The following is a 20,711-nucleotide window of genomic DNA, read 5'->3' as shown; positions in this document are numbered from 1 at the left end:
ATAAACACACTTCGGGTGTCATTGTCTCCTATTACCCCCAGTGGAACCGTCTCGTTGCAAAGAAACAAGCTCAGGGTTCTCACTGATTTAATGTTCATTTTTTGGTGTAACTATATTTTATTTTGAAGGCATGTTTAAATACAATTCAATTAAAGTTATTAAATTAAATCAATCTAAAATATAAACAATCAACATCCCCCCTCAGTGGGCCGCGGTAAAATATCAAACGTTGACCGGTCCGCGGCGATAAAAAGATTGGAAACTGCTGGCTTAGATCATTTATGATGTTATAAACACAAGAATCAGGAATACTTTCCTTACTCCTTGAAGCATCTAGCAAATCGCATTCATAACTTGACATTCAAACTGTAAATCTAAAAAGAGAAGTAATATACTGTATGTGTACATATACTGTTTGTTATTTTTACATTCCCAATGCAAATTTGATGTTTTCATAATCCAATTGTAGTCTTTGCCATAAGACAACCACTTTATACATGCTGGCAGCCGTACTGTATTTTATCTAAATAACAGACAAATTTCTTGGTCCTGATGGCGTCCACTTTTCAGAGATTGACTGGCCAAGTGTGACATTTATATACAGTATAGAGTTTCATCTATGATAAATTATCTATATTCTGTCAATCATACAGTCTTACATCACCATTATTTTTCTCTTGTTTTGAAGATTTAATCAAGCATTTTAAATACTTACAGCATATTTTGATTTAAAAGGTGATCATAACCTGCACACAATCCAACAGTAGCTATATATTTATTAAATTTGCTCGTATTTATTGTTATTTGAAAAGGAAATGATTTCTATTCTGGACCATAATAATTGTGGCACATCGGGTTCCACTACAGTGAACTTGTGTTTCACATTTTAAAATTTATTGCTTTTATAACTAATCAACATGATAAAGGTAATATTATTGTGATGTGGACTATGTTAATCAAACACACAATCATATACATAGTAATGTAATTGTTCTGCTAAGTGATAGTTAATTCTTAAAAAAAATTTAAGTATTTTATAATATGAAAAAAAAAGACAATTGGGTTAAAATCCATCTGAAATTTATCATAATTATTACTTCTATCAATATTACTTATTAGTCCAAACCCAACTTGACATTTTCATGTAATTTTAAGAAAAACAAACAATGGTTTTAGATAAAAATAAATAATAAATAATTCCAAGGTTATAAACTTTAATCAAATTTTTATAATGAGATTAATGTATATAAATTCTTAAAATTCAATGTTGAGACTACAAATTTGAGAGTGAAAGCAATGGAAATTTAAACCATTATTATAAAAAGAATGGTTTATACACTGGATGGTTAATTAATTACATCTGCATTAGGGTTTGTCAAATGGGATCCGGGTTGTTTTTTAACCCAGGAAATCTTGCAACTTTTTTAAAAATTCACTTTTTTCTTATTTTGAGTTAAAGTTGAGGAAATTTTGCAAATAGAAGTATAAACTCATAACCTGTCAGAATACATTTGTATTTATTAATTTTAAACCTACTTATTAGTTTTTTTTTAATTTTTTCTCATTATGGCATGTCACAAATGGTCAATAATCAATATGTAGCTTATTTGTGGCAGGACTGAAAATTCTTTACTTGTCAGAACTTGTAATATCTGGAATAATTGTGCTTATGCTTCTTAATTTTTAACCATGCCCAGTAGCTTCAATAACTGCATTATTTCAGATTGTGCAAATTGGGCAAGGATACGAGCAAGGATACAAACAAATACGAAGTATGCAAGTATGAAGTTTTTCTTCATAAACCTGATTATTAAAGACAAATGAACTGCCGAATTATTGGGCTATAAACTTGATGTTTATATTAAAGCAGCTGAAGTAGACAAATCAAGAATACTAGACGGCAAAAGAAGTACTACAATCTTGAAAAAAAACTAGAAATCTTCCAGATTACAGGTGAAAGACATAACATGTCTTCTCTTAAATGCATTAAAGATGATTCCACCCACATCAATTGAATTGGAAAGGACATTCTTGGTAGCAGGACTTTTCATTACTAAAATAAGAATCAAATCGAGTGATCGGAATATCGACCATCTTTGCTTTTTAAAATCTTATTACAAAATATTGTAAATTTTTATATTATGTTTTATTTAAAAAACAAAAATTACTTTCTAATTTAGAAGTTTGATCTCAGTTCAGTTTTTTAGCTTTGAATTGAGTTGGAAATTAATCACCTTTTTCTCAGCAACTGCAACTAATTATATCAACATACCTGAATTTTTTGCTGAGCATAAATTCTTTTTATTTCTCAAACATTTTTAACCTACTTATTATAGGCCATTTTTAAAACCCACGCATGCTCCCCTATATATACCATCTTGGTCTAACGATCCATATAAATACAAGTTATCAGCATTTAAGGCACTTATTAGAAGAGCATTTTTATATTGCACCAACATACAGGACCGTCTTAAGGAGATTAGTAGAATTAAAAGAAGTGCAACAAATTTAGGCTACAAAAGGCACTGAAGGCCTGATCAAAAGTTACAGACAACATAAAGGCAAAAAAGATACTAAAGTAGATGCAATTAACAAATTCACATGCAATAAGCATATAGGAGAAGTGATGAATGAATTGAGTACTTATAAAAATGCAAGAATGGTATATAAAAGAGCTCTCAACATCTATAGCTTACTAAGAAATGATAAAGACAGTGTAAAAATGCAAGAGAAAGCTGGAGTTTATAAAATACCATTTGAAAATTAACAATTAGGAGTAGCAAAGTATATACGTATTGCTAAGTGTCTTCTGAACACTTAGTAATATGTATGCGAGAACACACATACAACATTAATAAAGGGCACAACAACACCATTTTAGCAATCATGGCACAGACAGAAGGAGCGAATGTAAAATGGGATGAGGCAAAAATTATTAAAACGGTCTAATCTCCATCCATTGCATTAGAAATTGAAAAAATGGAAATATATAAAAGTAAAATGAAAAACGAAAAACCGTTGCCTAAATGCCAAGGATGCTAATGCGCTTCCAACTACATGGAAGTACATGATAGAAAAAAGCATGGGGATTAAAAACCCTTAATGCTTGTAGTAGTTATACTTAGCCTTGTTTACTGTGTTTATTTATTTATGCTATTTTATTTTATCTTATTTACTGTTATTATTTACTTTTTATTTATTTTATATACACAATTATTGTAAATCTTTTAAATTTAAAATGAAATGTATTTGAAAAATGTTGCATTCCATTTTGGAATGGTAATCCTGAAGATGGCCTATAATAAATAGGTTGAAAACATTTTGAGAAATAAAAAGAATTTATGCTTGGCAAAAAATTCAAGTGTGTTGATATAATCAATTCAAAGCATTTTTTTTGTATGCTGTTTCCAGTAAACTAATAAATTTTTTCTATTTGTGAAAATTTCTATGTAATTCAAAGGTAATTTTTAATATATATCTTACACAGCATTATTATTATGATTTTGGAGATTGCAGAATATATTAAATTACTTGAAATCAAATGATATAATTATTTTTCATTTTTTAAAGATATTTTGTATATCTTAAAAATAATTAATTTTATCCCAGGAAACAGTTCACTTTTATCCTGGAATCCTGGGACAAGCAAAAGACCAGGAAATGAGAAACCCTAATCTGCATCAAATAATATATTATAATCTAATTTTGAGATTTCAACTTTAAACAAGATATACCAAAAAATAAATCTTGAAAGCAAAATTAAATTCCCTATTCCAATATTTTGATGAACTAATGCTGAAATTTACACTAAATTTTTGTAAGGATCTAATCTAATCTAAGATTTCAAGTGAATCTTAGAAATAAAAAGAAGCCAACTCCTAAATGCTTTTTTATTGCAATTTCATCTACTGATGTTATTTGATAAGACAGTATTTAAGTATTAAATGTATATTTATAAAATACTAATTTAAAACAGAATTGAATCTGATTATAGTTTTAACTTAGTTTATTTGAATTTTTAATGTATGTAGTTATATTTTATGATTATTGAATAAAGTAAGTTCATTATTTATTTCACAAATATTGCAGGTGATGTTGCTTGGAAAATGTTAGACAATCCCCACACAACAAAGTAATAGCTATATATATTTAGTGTAAAATTGAAATTAAAACTAAAGTACTTCTAATTTAAGAAATTTATATAATACACTACCATGTATAGCCATTTAACTATACATATAATATTTTAAAATACCTGCTACAAAAAGCAGCAATAGGCCCCACTGTGACGACGTCCACCTCTTCGTCCTCTTCTTGTTTCTCATGTTGAAGTAATGGACTTCTGTCTTCATCTTCCAGATCAAATTCACTTTCTCTTTCTTCGTATTCTACATTTTCATCTAATTCTTTAAAATCTGGTGCAAAAGCACTCCAGTTTTCCTATAAAACAACATATTAATTATACTGTCTAACCGTTAACAAAAAAAAAAAAAAAAAAAAAAATTATCAAGCCTAATTTTTCTACATACTACTTGAGGCTGAGCCCAAACTGAGACTACGCCACTCGAAATAGAGGCAATGATGGGTCTTACCGGATGCCACTAAAAGATTAATTTAAACTCTGTAATTTGATTTATTTAAAAATTATCTTACAAAATAATTATAAATTTTGTTTTGTTTAAAAAAATTAATAACAAAACATACTACTACATCCAATAACAACTCTCCCTTAGTGCCGTGAAGAATTTTTACTAAATTTCCAATACTTTTCTCCCAAATATATAAAGCGTGTTGCCTTGCAGATCCAGCACAGATGTATTCTCCATCACCAGAAAAACAGCATTTCTTCCACATAGTTCTATAAATATATGTGCTATGTAGTTAGATACGATTCGTTATAACAAATTTATTAAAAGGTCCCAAATTATATTTCCCTAATTTTTAACTATGGCATTAATTTTAGATTAGAACTTGGCAACAAAATTAATATGAAATAATTCATAATTAATAATTAGTNAATTGCACTGTAATGTAGTAGTGTGGGTTGATTTTTTATTTTGCAGGAATAGAACTGGATTTAAAATAAATCTAATGAATGACTTAGATAGAAACAAATTAAATTAAACAAATAATAATAATAATACCAATTAATTCTAAATTATTAAAATTATTTTAAATCAACATTTGCACAACTTTAACAAATTTGTTAAATATAAAAGTTTAAGTAAATCACATAACCTAATAACACAAATCCATTGTATGATTAGAAAATGTTTTTTGTTTATAAAAATTTATTGAATAATGAAGTTGAATAAATTTTCCATCAACACTTCTGACTTAATAACCAATAAAATATCTAAGAACAAAACAGAAGTGCTTACTCCTGCATCAGAATGAGAAAATTTTAAAAATTAGTCAGATGGAATTGAAATTACAGATAATAAATTTTATCCATTAAGAAATGATGAACATTTGCCTTCATTTACAAAAGTGCCATAAATTATATTAAAATATAATTTCAAGTCTAATTTTAACGTATTTAATGGCAGTTTAATACTAATTTTTCTATGTAATTCTTAACCATAGACTAATTTTCAAATTATCTCATTCTCACACAGGAATAAGCCAAAAATACCAAAAAATATAAGCAATTCTCTTATATTTAACCCAGAGGTCAAGTCTTGAAATCTTTGGTACTATCCAAAGTAGTACAAAAATGATAGCAATAGAAGGCTTCTGTGGTACATTTAAATATCAAATTGCATATAAATATCTAAGAGATTTAACATCCAATAAATTTACATGTGGTACAACTTCAATCTTCTATTGCCATTGGTATTATCAAAAGTAATTGACCTAGTACTCCTGATGTGTGTTTGTAAATTACATTGTTAGTATAAAATGTGTCATTGGCAAATTTTTGAGATGGAGAATCATTATTGGAAATACCTGTTCGGGTATCTGTCCCCAACCTTCTTCAGGCTCATCAATTTCTGGTGAAATTGGAAGATATAACAGAGCATCTAAATCTTCTTTTTCTTCATCACTGTAAGCAAAAAATTTTAAAAATTATAATGAAATTTACCAATAATTTTTCTTAAGTGTTTATAAATAATTTTAATCCCAGGCAGAATGTCATATCAAACAATAAATTTTCAATTTTCTTTTTTATATATACAGTGAAAACTCTATTAACAGACATTTTTACAATCCCCAGACCATTCAAATAGGACATTTATTATATTTATCTCTAAATAGCAGATATTCTAAATTATGGACATTGTGTTTTTGTAAGATTGGTAATGGATGACAAAGTCCTGTCTTCAATATTCCGAAACAATTAGTTACATATGAAATATTTTAAAATGAAAACAAAGAATCAGTTTAAATACTCTTTTGGACCGCAGGAATGGAATAAAGACTGGCTAAAAATAGGAATAGGGAAGGGGACAGTATGTAAAAAGCTGGAAAATATTCTTAACCTTATTAATAACATTCTGTTAGAGAAGACTAATTGTGACAGAATATGTATTGTCATACATATAGAGTTGTCAGTCTTATTGTTGGAATTAAGTTTACAGTACCAAGAAACCATAAATTTTTCCCAAGTTATTTGTTCATTTGACAAGAACTGCAGCATAGTAGTAACGAAAAAGAAACATTTTTAAAGTTACTGCAATAGCATTTATTTGACAAAAGTTCGAAGATCGTGTTACGAAGGCAATTTGCCGACCACTTTAAAGTGTAGGAAGATATTCTTTTTTTTGCATTTATGACATAATTTATGATATTAACAGCTTTGTGATGGCTAAAGTGTAATTTTTAATAAATCAGTTATTGAAAAAAGAAAAAATGTTTGAAAAATCACACCTACTTGATTTTTGTTAGTTGCTTAGATCAGTAGTCCCCAACCCCCAGGCCGCGGACTGGTACCAGTCCGTGCATCAAATGGTACCGGGGCCGCCCAAGGAACATTAAATTACTGGTATTTCCATTTTATTTACTATGGTGTATTTCTCTTGGGTTTGTGCGACTTTTAATGGATGATGGAGCAACGGAATAAAATGGACATAAACACACTTCGGGTGTCATTGTCTCCTATTACCCCCAGATGGAACCGTCTCGTTGCAAAGAAACAAGCTCAGGGTTCTCACTGATTTAACGTTCATTTTTTGGTGTAACTATATTTTATTTTGAAGGCATGTTTAAATACAATTCAATTAAAGTTATTAAATTAAATCAATCTAAAATATAAACAATCAACATCCCCCCTCAGTGGGCCGCGGTAAAATATCAAACGTTGACCGGTCCGCGGCGATAAAAAGATTGGAAACTGCTGGCTTAGATCATTTATGATGTTATAAACACAAGAATCAGGAATACTTTCCTTACTCCTTGAAGCATCTAGCAAATCGCATTCATAACTTGACATTCAAACTGTAAATCTAAAAAGAGAAGTAATATACTGTATGTGTACATATACTGTTTGTTATTTTTACATTCCCAATGCAAATTTGATGTTTTCATAATCCAATTGTAGTCTTTGCCATAAGACAACCACTTTATACATGCTGGCAGCCGTACTGTATTTTATCTAAATAACAGACAAATTTCTTGGTCCTGATGGCGTCCACTTTTCAGAGATTGACTGGCCAAGTGTGACATTTATATACAGTATAGAGTTTCATCTATGATAAATTATCTATATTCTGTCAATCATACAGTCTTACATCACCATTATTTTTCTCTTGTTTTGAAGATTTAATCAAGCATTTTAAATACTTACAGCATATTTTGATTTAAAAGGTGATCATAATCTGCACACAATCCAACAGTAGCTATATATTTATTAAATTTGCTCGTATTTATTGTTATTTGAAAAGGAAATGATTTCTATTCTGGACCATAATAATTGTGGCACATCGGGTTCCACTACAGTGAACTTGTGTTTCACATTTTAAAATTTATTGCTTTTATAACTAATCAACATGATAAAGGTAATATTATTGTGATGTGGACTATGTTAATCAAACACACAATCATATACATAGTAATGTAATTGTTCTGCTAAGTGATAGTTAATTCTTAAAAAAAATTTAAGTATTTTATAATATGAAAAAAAAAGACAATTGGGTTAAAATCCATCTGAAATTTATCATAATTATTACTTCTATCAATATTACTTATTAGTCCAAACCCAACTTGACATTTTCATGTAATTTTAAGAAAAACAAACAATGGTTTTAGATAAAAATAAATAATAAATAATTCCAAGGTTATAAACTTTAATCAAATTTTTATAATGAGATTAATGTATATAAATTCTTAAAATTCAATGTTGAGACTACAAATTTGAGAGTGAAAGCAATGGAAATTTAAACCATTATTATAAAAAGAATGGNGCGTCTTTGTTCTCGAAGAAATCTTTGGTGAACTCAGACACAATAAATCTTGAATTATTATGCTGAAAGACAAAGTTTTTCTCTCCAAAAATTCCTAATTGAGGACTATTGGCAATTTTGGGGTCAGTTTTACTTCAAATGACCATCAAGTTAGTCATTCTGTTTTAACTTCAGCCACTCCAAACCACTATTGATCCACTTCCATAAATATGCTTTGAATAGGACATTTTATTCATTTTCTTATCAGCCCAGTCATGTATCAATTGTACTACAACCTGGATAATCTTGATGGATACACGTTTAACTTTTTCTCATACGGTACCTTCTGAGAAGTGCTATTGAGCAAATTCAAGGTGAGGTAACATATTTCAGAGTCAGTATTGAGGAAAGCTGCATTTTGATAAATTGACATTTTCAAAACAAGCCAGAAATCTATGAACTGACTTGATTTCTTTCAGTAAAGTATTTATGAAGGCATGCTTCTCCCTCGGGCCCACATACTGTTTTTGACCACTTGCAGACTTTTGGAGTGGGTGAATTTGCTGATAGTGAATCATTATCTGTTAGGTTTCACTTTTGGTCTTTTCATTCTGTATTCTAATCATTTTTGCATTCTGTGGCTAACAACCAGTTTATAATGAATTTGAACCATTTAGCAGTTGTCTAAAAAAATTCTAAGAAATTTACATAATGATTCTGTATTGTAAAACTATATTATTTTGGAGAGTTTTCAGAGCATTTCCCATAAATTTGGTTCTTGTGATTCATACATTGTTAGATTATAATGATGTGTAGTTGTTTGTTCTGTGCAATTTGGAATAATGCAAAAAGTTTGAGATATTATTTTGGGATGGACTTTATAATTTTTTTTTAACCTTTTCCACTTTCCCATCAACAATGAATAATTTTAATTACATCAGATTTGCAAAAATGCATAAAAACAAGGAAAATCTAAATTTATTTTTTGCTGTATAAATTAATCAACCATTATAGGTCTTAATTTGTTAATACATTTAACATTGTTAAATTTTCTAGTCTTCTTTCAGATTGATCATACATTGAGCTAAACAAAAAATGTTAATACTTTTTCTTAATTAAAACAATTTGCATTTATTATTTCAAAGAATTCTGAATAAAAAAAATATTGAAAATCTCAAATTGCTACTATTGATTTGATATGTAAAACATGCAATTGTAATTTAAGCAATTTTTTGATTAATATCAGAGTAAATAGATTTATTTCTAAAATGTGCTTTTTTTGTTAATTACAAATTTGGAAAGAACAAATCAAATGTTTTCCAATGAAATCAATTCATTTTTTAAATTTTATTTATGAAGCATTTTGGTTTTTTTTAATTACATTAAAGTGATGTTCATTGAAGCTTAGTGACATTTTTTTTTAACAAAAAAAAAACTAAACAATGCATATTCACTTTCTGGTATATTGTTATATTCTAAATTTTATATAAACCATCTTTGAGTCTGAGATTATTTTAATATTTTTTGGCTTCATACACAAGTCAAATAGAATGTACTTGCAATTTGTATCTAAAACAATCTTTAGCTCTTGAAAGCAGCATATACCGTTTTTGTATTTTAAATCCAATTTTCTTAAGTTTTAGTGTGAAATCCAATCATAACAGAACAATTCTGTTTTTTAAAACAGTGTAAAATCATAAAAATGAAGACTTCATTGTCATAACTTCAAAGGAAAGAAAAAATCAAATCTAAATTTTCTAGTAGTTTGCTTTAATTTAACAATGTATTATGATACATTATTCATCTAGTCAACATTTGTAAAAATCAAAAGCATATTTGTTATAAAAGGATAATTTTATTTTTAATAAATTACTGTTTATTAAATAAATAGACTACTCTCATAGAAAATGATGTTAATTACTAAGACTAGTAGTTAGTTACATAAGGATCATTGTTAGTTACTGCTGCTGACACTATAGTGTTTTTAATTTTTATGAAACTACAATTCAAACTGTAATAATATGATAAATTCTATTACAGTATAGACAATTTGTCAGAATTTTTCTTTAACAATACTTATTAAAAATATAGTTAACAAATGACCCAAATGCAAATACAAATTTCTGTTGATTTTTGGTCGATGTTATTCAAAGGTTTACTCACCACTGCCAAAGTCTAAATGCTGCAGAGCAGCATTCCCAATCAATGACTCTTCTTCATTTTACCTTTAACCACTATAATCAATGTAAATGAAACAATCATCAATCTATGCTCTAAATTTCCTCTAATCTAATGGGATCTTAACATTTAAGCATCTGTGTTTTGGAGAATTTCCAAGTAATTTAATATCATTTAAATCACTAGCTTTTAAGTATAGCAAATTTATACCAAACTGTATTCTTTATTGCAAAATTATTTTGATTTCATATTTTTGTGTAATATGTTGTGAATTGTATCTCTTGTCTTGTCATAAATATAAGAAAAACTTACCATCTTTAGGAGCATCTTTGAGATCAACGTCAATAGTTTTTAGCCTTTTCTTTTTATTTTGGGAATACTGGTCATTGGAGGTAGATCTTTTGTTGTTGTAGTCTTCGGGGGGCTATTATGTAATAGATAATTCCCAGTTAAACTTATAATATTTCTTTAAGTTTGAAAATACAATCTTAGATAATTGTTTTCTGTAAAAATTAAAATAGATGATTTACTATCCATGATTCATTATATTTACTAAATAATAATGGAGCTAGCCATAGTTATTTGTTCAAGGAAAGCCAGACTAGCATGAGTTAAGGATGATGAACAATTTCCCAACTTAAGCAAGTGTCTTATTTTATATTCATAGATTTTTTTTAATTTTTATTAACAAATGTATGAACCTCTAAATTTTAACCATATTGTTCTAGCTGTGAAGAATAGTTAATTCCCTAAAGCTGGTACGTAAAAGAATGTGAAGAAAAGTTTTGTTTTCACTAAACTAAGATTGTACTTGACTTAGCTTTACACTTTATCTTTACATGCAACTATGGCATTTACCATTAGTTTAAATTACAAAGTCTTGTTGATATGGGAGATTTAAAATATGACAGACTTAGAATGCATTCATGTGATAATAGTTAATAAGTGGCTTTCTGCATGTTGATTTTTTAAGTGGCTTTAGCTACTGTTATTGCATGTTGTTAGTTTTTATTTTTGACTTTTGTGTTTAAAAAAAATCATATTGATTAATTTTCAATATAAAAATATATAGTACTTTTTATTAATTTGAGAAAAATTTCTTATTTTATTTATTCAATGAAACATCATTGGTTAAAGCTTCATCCAGTAGAAGCCAATGATGATTCTAATATCAGCATGATTTATGATGAGTCATGCAATTGGGCAGGAATGCACACTCCTGTGTGTTGCCATTCTGAACACAGGAAAGAGCACTGGTAAGAGTGTGTTGTATTTTTTCACTCCATGTTCCTGTGTGTTTAAGAATGTACACGTAAAGGCTGCTATTCTGTTGTATAATCATGGCTTAGAGATAATGTAAACATGACTAATCAATTAGAAATCCTTGCTATTTGCTGTCTAAATAAGACTCTGTTTTCTTAAAGTAAGAGTTTCTGCTTGTTTGGACAATTTATCAGTAAAGAAAAGTATTTCTCTAGCAATAATTTGAAATATGTGAGCAAAAACATAATTATTATTTCATTCAACAAAGTCTTGTTTTTGGAAATTGGAAATTGGAAATTGCACTGTAATGTAGTAGTGTGGGTTGATTTTTTATTTTGCAGGAATAGAACTGGATTTAAAATAAATCTAATGAATGACTTAGATAGAAACAAATAATAATAATAATACCAATTAATTCTAAATTATTAAACTTAGGCAATCAGGCACTGCCATCTTAGTACTATTTTTAGACCAGCACAAAATTATACCTGTAGTTAATGATTTGGTTATTACAAATCCTAAGTGGTAATGCATGTGTATATCTTTTACATACATAAAAACATTGTATTTGATTGCATTTAAATCATTATTTATTCAATACTGCTTCCTACAATGCTACAATTATTGAAATATATGGCTTTTGATACTTCCTATCTTCCACTTCTGTAAACATTTTAGTCCCACATATATTTTTTGTATTTAAAATCAGGAAAAAATAGAAAATTACTTGGCACTTAATAGATTATTGTGTGTTTGATATCATTAGAGTATAAGTAAATAAGTAGATAAGTAAATTTGCTGATATGTCAACATAATCAGTCATCAATCATTTGATAAGTTATATGTTATGAATATTCTAATATTTAAATTTTAAAATCTGATGATAACATTCTCTTTAATTCCATAGATCTACCTGGAAATAATTTATTACATAAAATCATAATTACTACAGAATTTTTTATATTCCTAAAAAATAAATTATGCCAATGATAATGATTGTAAGTCTTGAAAGTAGATCTATTGTCTAAATAACTTGTAAAAAAATAAAAAAATACAAAAAAAAAATCTGATGATGATATAATCCAATGTGTATTTATTATTGCTTCTTACAGTCGCATATATTTTATTAATTTGTTTACAGAAATAATAAATTAATACAGTAATTTATTTTGCCCAAAATCAGATCCAACCGTAATGATGTATTTGTCTTCAAAAATGGATTCTGATGTAGAAAAAATTGATTTCTATATTTGAATAGTTTGATGTTCTGAAACAAATAAATTGAAACTTGTGCAATAATAATCAATGTTATCATACAATAATTACAATTTCTCTATAAAATTCCTTAGAACTATATTTTGAATGTTGGATTTAAACACAGTTAACAAAGTTTCCATGTTTAATGTACAAAGTGGTCCAAACTATGGGAACAAACTTCTACAACAGATTCTTGGAAGGACAAAGAACAGAAAATGGTTCTATTAACATAGGTTCAGAAATGCATCGGATTTGGATGACACCACTGGACGTCATGACATCAGATATATTTAATGGCAATCATAGCAATAAAAGTGGGAGTACGCAACATGTCTGTCTGCCGAATGAGTCCATGGTGGTAGTGTGCATTGTAGTCCATGAGAATGACCCATTATTCCTATCATGGACTGCAAGACATAATATATTCACAAACAAAAAAGTGAATGAGAATGGTTGGGAATCCACATAGTTGTACTGTAACATGTGTTACCACTTTTGTTGAGATCCAAGGAGGACAATTTGAGCATTTACTGTGCTTCTGCCTGAGGTATGTATGCCATACTGTTGCGCAATGTTACATCCCATGTGTGTTAGTGGTGTCATCTATCTCAGCATGAGTGAATTTCCAAATGTATATTAGGACTACTTTTGTTCTTTTCCTGCCAGGAATCCACTAGTGAAGTTTGTCCTCATAGTTTGGAACCACCCTATATCCCTATATATATATAACAAATCACATATAAAATTAGAAGTGTGTCATTACAATTGAAATAAATTTTAAAGCAAAATCAATAATAGATCAATTGAAAGTAAATTAAATATTCTATAAAAAAATCAACTAAATTTATAGATTTAAAATTTAGTACTTATTCACTAAATCTTGAAGTTTTTGTACAGGTTCTGGTTCTCCATCTTTTCCACATGCTAAAACTTCTCCACTTTCATACACTCTGATAATCCTGTCTGCAGTACTGACTAGAAAGCAACTATTACAAAATAACAATTGATAATTTACAGTCATTTTTACAATCTTCAACTTTTGCTCACATCAAAACAAATATTAAAATTAAATACGTTACTCACTCTCCTCTTCTTGCAAATTCAATTGATTTTATTGCAGTTGTATTAAACGTTCCGGTTGTCACCCTGAACGAAGCAACTACTCCTAGATTCGAGAGTGACAAAACTAGAATCTGAAAAGAAATATAGCGTGCAATAAACAAATGCAAATCTATATAGAAATATAATTAAATTTTATAATAATAAGAATTAGGAAAAAATCTGAAGTTTTACAGTTCACTGTAAATTAAATAATTACAGAGTTCTTTTCACTCTACTGTTTAATTTTCAATATCAAAATCACATCTAGAAAGGTGTTATATTTTATACATTATATGTTTATTAAAAAATTTTGAAATTCATTTCTCAATCATATCATGAATTATATCATTCTGATAATTCATAAAACTATTACAAAAGATTTACTTCTTTGTGGCATTTGCAGAACTGTTTTAAAAACGTGTTATTTATCAAAGATAAACACACGACAAATAAAGTCTATCTTTATGTTCAGACTCTCATGCTGTGCAACTTTATTGTTCCCGAGGTATGTGTAAAATGACAAATTATGAAGATGCCCTTTTAAAACATTTTTTGTATGCAATACATTTTGGCTTATTTGAAGTGTTTCTTCTATTTTGCAGAATTTTTGACGAACATAAGATTGTAATCTTTACTAAAACAAGTGTAATAGTTTTTTAAAATATTCCTTTTGAAACACTTAGGAATGAAAATTTATTATAAACTCAGCTGAATTCAATTTATATTTAGTTTGAATCTGATCAGTTATAAAATTTGTTCTATATTAAAGTTTATAAATGTTTATTATGTTTTACAAAAAATGAATTAGTCTCCCTGAATAAATTATAAAATAATAATAATAAAACAAACTCATAGATAAAGCCATTCAAAACAATTTTATATATTTTTTTCTGAAAATCTACTATAAGATAGTTTGAGAAAAAAATTGAATCTTTACATCATTAGAAGTTAAACTCTGCTAGAATATGTCATGTACAGCAACAAAGAGTTAATATCATTGAAAAAAATTTAAAAGAAAATAAAATATTTCACTTTCTGACTTATAGAAGACATTTTACAGCCACAACAGATCTTCGGTTGTAAAACGGCAAAGGTTTGTCGGATATTTCTATTACAAATATTTATTGATCAAAATTTTCACTACATTACAAATTTGTTACGGTTTTTGGATTTTAGAAGTTGATTACAAAATATGTATGCTTTCTAATGAATGGACAAAGAAACAGAAAAAAAGCAAGTAATATTGACAAAAAAGCAAGATTACACAGAAAATCAAGAATCATTAACATTTGTGAGTTAAAGATTTTTATGTAATCTAGAATAAGGAAATGTAATCAATTTATTTTCTTTTTGAAGAGAATTTGTTTATAAATTTTATTAGAGATAAAAGTAACACATTAGGATACTTTCATTTGTATATTTCTTTCTTTTTGAAATACAAAATGATTTTTATAATTCTACAAATATGAAGATTTGGTTAATTTCAATAATTGTTTTTTGTATTATTTAATTTAATAATATTTAATAGTTACATTTCTTTATAATACTGCACACATAGTATGATTACAAAATACACATTATTAGATTAATTATAAATTTTATAAATTCATATTAATTATAAAGGATAACAACTATGTGAGATCTAGCCGGGGTACGGAGTAGTTTATTACTCTTGTATCACTTAATCGGCTTCTAGTTGGTGAAATTGAAACTAGTTCTCTAGTTGTCCAAGAGAATGGCTTTTCCCAATCTAAGGAAATTCAAGTGCGGAGGGACTTACAGTTAAAATAAATTTAGAGCGGAAGTAGGTGATGGCAAATTCACCTTCTTCCTTGTCAGGACCTGACACCAGTTAATCCGTTATTTTACACGCGGATTAACACGCGTGTGGAGATACTACTGTTTTGATTCAGAGATTTACTAAGAGATATTTCTTTAACAATAATAAAGAAAAATTTAATAAACTAAAATAAACAGATCATACAAAATGGTAATTATTAAATAGTCAAAGAAANAAATCACATTATGTTCATTTTTTGGTGTAACTATATTTTATTTTGAAGGCATGTTTAAATACAATTCAATTAAAGTTATTAAATTAAATCAATCTAAAATATAAACAATCAACATCCCCCCTCAGTGGGCCGCGGTAAAATATCAAACGTTGACCGGTCCGCGGCGATAAAAAGATTGGAAACTGCTGGCTTAGATCATTTATGATGTTATAAACACAAGAATCAGGAATACTTTCCTTACTCCTTGAAGCATCTAGCAAATCGCATTCATAACTTGACATTCAAACTGTAAATCTAAAAAGAGAAGTAATATACTGTATGTGTACATATACTGTTTGTTATTTTTACATTCCCAATGCAAATTTGATGTTTTCATAATCCAATTGTAGTCTTTGCCATAAGACAACCACTTTATACATGCTGGCAGCCGTACTGTATTTTATCTAAATAACAGACAAATTTCTTGGTCCTGATGGCGTCCACTTTTCAGAGATTGACTGGCCAAGTGTGACATTTATATACAGTATAGAGTTTCATCTATGATAAATTATCTATATTCTGTCAATCATACAGTCTTACATCACCATTATTTTTCTCTTGTTTTGAAGATTTAATCAAGCATTTTAAATACTTACAGCATATTTTGATTTAAAAGGTGATCATAACCTGCACACAATCCAACAGTAGCTATATATTTATTAAATTTGCTCGTATTTATTGTTATTTGAAAAGGAAATGATTTCTATTCTGGACCATAATAATTGTGGCACATCGGGTTCCACTACAGTGAACTTGTGTTTCACATTTTAAAATTTATTGCTTTTATAACTAATCAACATGATAAAGGTAATATTATTGTGATGTGGACTATGTTAATCAAACACACAATCATATACATAGTAATGTAATTGTTCTGCTAAGTGATAGTTAATTCTTAAAAAAAATTTAAGTATTTTATAATATGAAAAAAAAAGACAATTGGGTTAAAATCCATCTGAAATTTATCATAATTATTACTTCTATCAATATTACTTATTAGTCCAAACCCAACTTGACATTTTCATGTAATTTTAAGAAAAACAAACAATGGTTTTAGATAAAAATAAATAATAAATAATTCCAAGGTTATAAACTTTAATCAAATTTTTATAATGAGATTAATGTATATAAATTCTTAAAATTCAATGTTGAGACTACAAATTTGAGAGTGAAAGCAATGGAAATTTAAACCATTATTATAAAAAGAATGGTTTATACACTGGATGGTTAATTAATTACATCTGCATTAGGGTTTGTCAAATGGGATCCGGGTTGTTTTTTAACCCAGGAAATCTTGCAACTTTTTTAAAAATTCACTTTTTTCTTATTTTGAGTTAAAGTTGAGGAAATTTTGCAAATAGAAGTATAAACTCATAACCTGTCAGAATACATTTGTATTTATTAATTTTAAACCTACTTATTAGTTTTTTTTTAATTTTTTCTCATTATGGCATGTCACAAATGGTCAATAATCAATATGTAGCTTATTTGTGGCAGGACTGAAAATTCTTTACTTGTCAGAACTTGTAATATCTGGAATAATTGTGCTTATGCTTCTTAATTTTTAACCATGCCCAGTAGCTTCAATAACTGCATTATTTCAGATTGTGCAAATTGGGCAAGGATACGAGCAAGGATACAAACAAATATGAAGTATGCAAGTATGAAGTTTTTCTTCATAAACCTGATTATTAAAGACAAATGAACTGCCGAATTATTGGGCTATAAACTTGATGTTTCTATTAAAGCAGCTGAAGTAGACAAATCAAGAATACTAGACGGCAAAAGAAGTACTACAATCTTGAAAACAAACTAGAAATCTTCCAGATTACAGGTGAAAAAGACATAACATCTGTCTTCTCTTAAATGCATTAAAGATGATTCCAACCACATCAATTGAATTGGAAAGGACATTCTTGGTAGCAGGACTTTTCATTACTAAAATAAGAATCAAATCGAGTGATCGGAATATCGACCATCTTTGCTTTTTAAAATCTTATTACAAAATATTGTAAATTTTTATATTATGTTTTATTTAAAAAACAAAAATTACTTTCTAATTTAGAAGTTTGATCTCAGTTCAGTTTTTTAGCTTTGAATTGAGTTGGAAATTAATCACCTTTTTCTCAGCAACTGCAACTAATTATATCAACATATCTGAATTTTTTGCTGAGCATAAATTCTTTTTATTTCTCAAACATTTTTAACCTACTTATTATAGGCCATTTTTAAAACCCACGCATGCTCCCCTATATATACCATCTTGGTCTAACGATCCATATAAATACAAGTTATCAGCATTTAAGGCACTTATTAGAAGAGCATTTTTATATTGCACCAACATACAGGACCGTCTTAAGGAGATTAGTAGAATTAAAAGAAGTGCAACAAATTTAGGCTACAAAAGGCACTGAAGGCCTGATCAAAAGTTACAGACAACATAAAGGCAAAAAAGATACTAAAGTAGATGCAATTAACAAATTCACATGCAATAAGCATATAGGAGAAGTGATGAATGAATTGAGTACTTATAAAAATGCAAGAATGGTATATAAAAGAGCTCTCAACATCTGTAGCTTACTAAGAAATGATAAAGACAGTGTAAAAATGCAAGAGAAAGCTGGAGTTTATAAAATACCATTTGAAAATTAACAATTAGGGGTAGCAAAGTATATACGTATTGCTAAGTGTCTTCTGAACACTTAGTAATATGTATGCGAGAACACACATACAACATTAATAAAGGGCACAACAACACCATTTTAGCAATCATGGCACAGACAGAAGAAGCGAATGTAAAATGGGATGAGGCAAAAATTATTAAAACGGTCTAATCTCCATCCATTGCATTAGAAATTGAAAAAATGGAAATATATAAAAGTAAAATGAAAAACGAAAAACCGTTGCCTAAATGCCAAGGATGCTAATGCGCTTCCAACTACATGGAAGTACATGATAGAAAAAAGCATGGGGATCAAAAACCCTCAATGCTTCTAATTATTAATTAGATACAATTTCATGATGAGCTCAGGATATTTTTCTTCTAATTATTAATTAGAGATTCAGACTATGTACAAAAATGCTTGTAGTAGTTATACTTAGCCTTGTTTACTGTGTTTATTTATTTATGCTATTTTATTTTATCTTATTTACTGTTATTATTTACTTTTTATTTATTTTATATACACAATTATTGTAAATCTTTTAAATTTAAAATGAAATGTATTTGAAAAATGTTGCATTCCATTTTGGAATGGTAATCCTGAAGATGGCCTATAATAAATAGGTTGAAAACATTTTGAGAAATAAAAAGAATTTATGCTTGGCAAAAAATTCAAGTGTGTTGATATAATCAATTCAAAGCATTTTTTTTGTATGCTGTTTCCAGTAAACTAATAAATTTTTTCTATTTGTGAAAATTTCTATGTAATTCAAAGGTAATTTTTAATATATATCTTACACAGCATTATTATTATGATTTTGGAGATTGCAGAATATATTAAATTACTTGAAATCAAATGATATAATTATTTTTCATTTTTTAAAGATATTTTGTATATCTTAAAAATAATTAATTTTATCCCAGGAAACAGTTCACTTTTATCCTGGAATCCTGGGACAAGCAAAAGACCAGGAAATGAGAAACCCTAATCTGCATCAAATAATATATTATAATCTAATTTTGAGATTTCAACTTTAAACAAGATATACCAAAAAATAAATCTTGAAAGCAAAATTAAATTCCCTATTCCAATATTTTGATGAACTAATGCTGAAATTCACACTAAATTTTTGTAAGGATCTAATCTAATCTAAGATTTCAAGTGAATCTTAGAAATAAAAAGAAGCCAACTCCTAAATGCTTTTTTATTGCAATTTCATCTACTGATGTTATTTGATAAGACAGTATTTAAGTATTAAATGTATATTTATAAAATACTAATTTAAAACAGAATTGAATCTGATTATAGTTTTAACTTAGTTTATTTGAATTTTTAATGTATGTAGTTATATTTTATGATTATTGAATAAAGTAAGTTCATTATTTATTTCACAAATATTGCAGGTGATGTTGCTTGGAAAATGTTAGACAATCCCCACACAACAAAGTAATAGCTATATATATTTAGTGTAAAATTGAAATTAAAACTAAAGTACTTCTAATTTAAGAAATTTATATAATACACTACCATGTATAGCCATTTAACTATACATATAATATTTTAAAATACCTGCTACAAAAAGCAGCAATAGGCCCCACTGTGACGACGTCCACCTCTTCGTCCTCTTCTTGTTTCTCATGTTGAAGTAATGGACTTCTGTCTTCATCTTCCAGATCAAATTCACTTTCTCTTTCTTCGTATTCTACATTTTCATCTAATTCTTTAAAATCTGGTGCAAAAGCACTCCAGTTTTCCTATAAAACAACATATTAATTATACTGTCTAACCGTTAACAAAAAAAAAAAAAAAAAAAA

At 27.9% G+C, this 20,711-nt stretch overlaps 1 protein-coding gene across 2 annotated transcripts in view; it reads right to left on the bottom strand.

Annotated features, from left to right (window-relative positions):
- Positions 1-20,711, bottom strand: part of LOC111631010 (retinoblastoma-binding protein 5 homolog) — a 76,860-nt gene that overhangs the window by 18,068 nt on the left and 38,081 nt on the right. The window contains exons 11-12 of one of the 2 annotated variants that reach the window (XM_023375196.1): positions 20,467-20,651; positions 5,950-6,046 (exon numbers count right to left, since the gene is read on the bottom strand). In XM_023375196.1, the coding sequence (XP_023230964.1) occupies positions 5,950-6,046; positions 20,467-20,651 (282 nt within the window). Of the gene's footprint in view, positions 1-5,144; positions 6,047-20,466; positions 20,652-20,711 lie in introns of those variants that run through there. The other variant, XM_023375195.1, reaches the window with a different exon arrangement.

This window comes from Centruroides sculpturatus, unplaced genomic scaffold (genome assembly GCF_000671375.1).
Source record: "Centruroides sculpturatus isolate CEXI.00-Female unplaced genomic scaffold, Cexi_2.0 scaffold682, whole genome shotgun sequence".
Taxonomy (NCBI): Eukaryota; Metazoa; Arthropoda; class Arachnida; order Scorpiones; family Buthidae; genus Centruroides; species Centruroides sculpturatus.
This window is presented reverse-complemented; position numbering and strand designations above follow the sequence as displayed.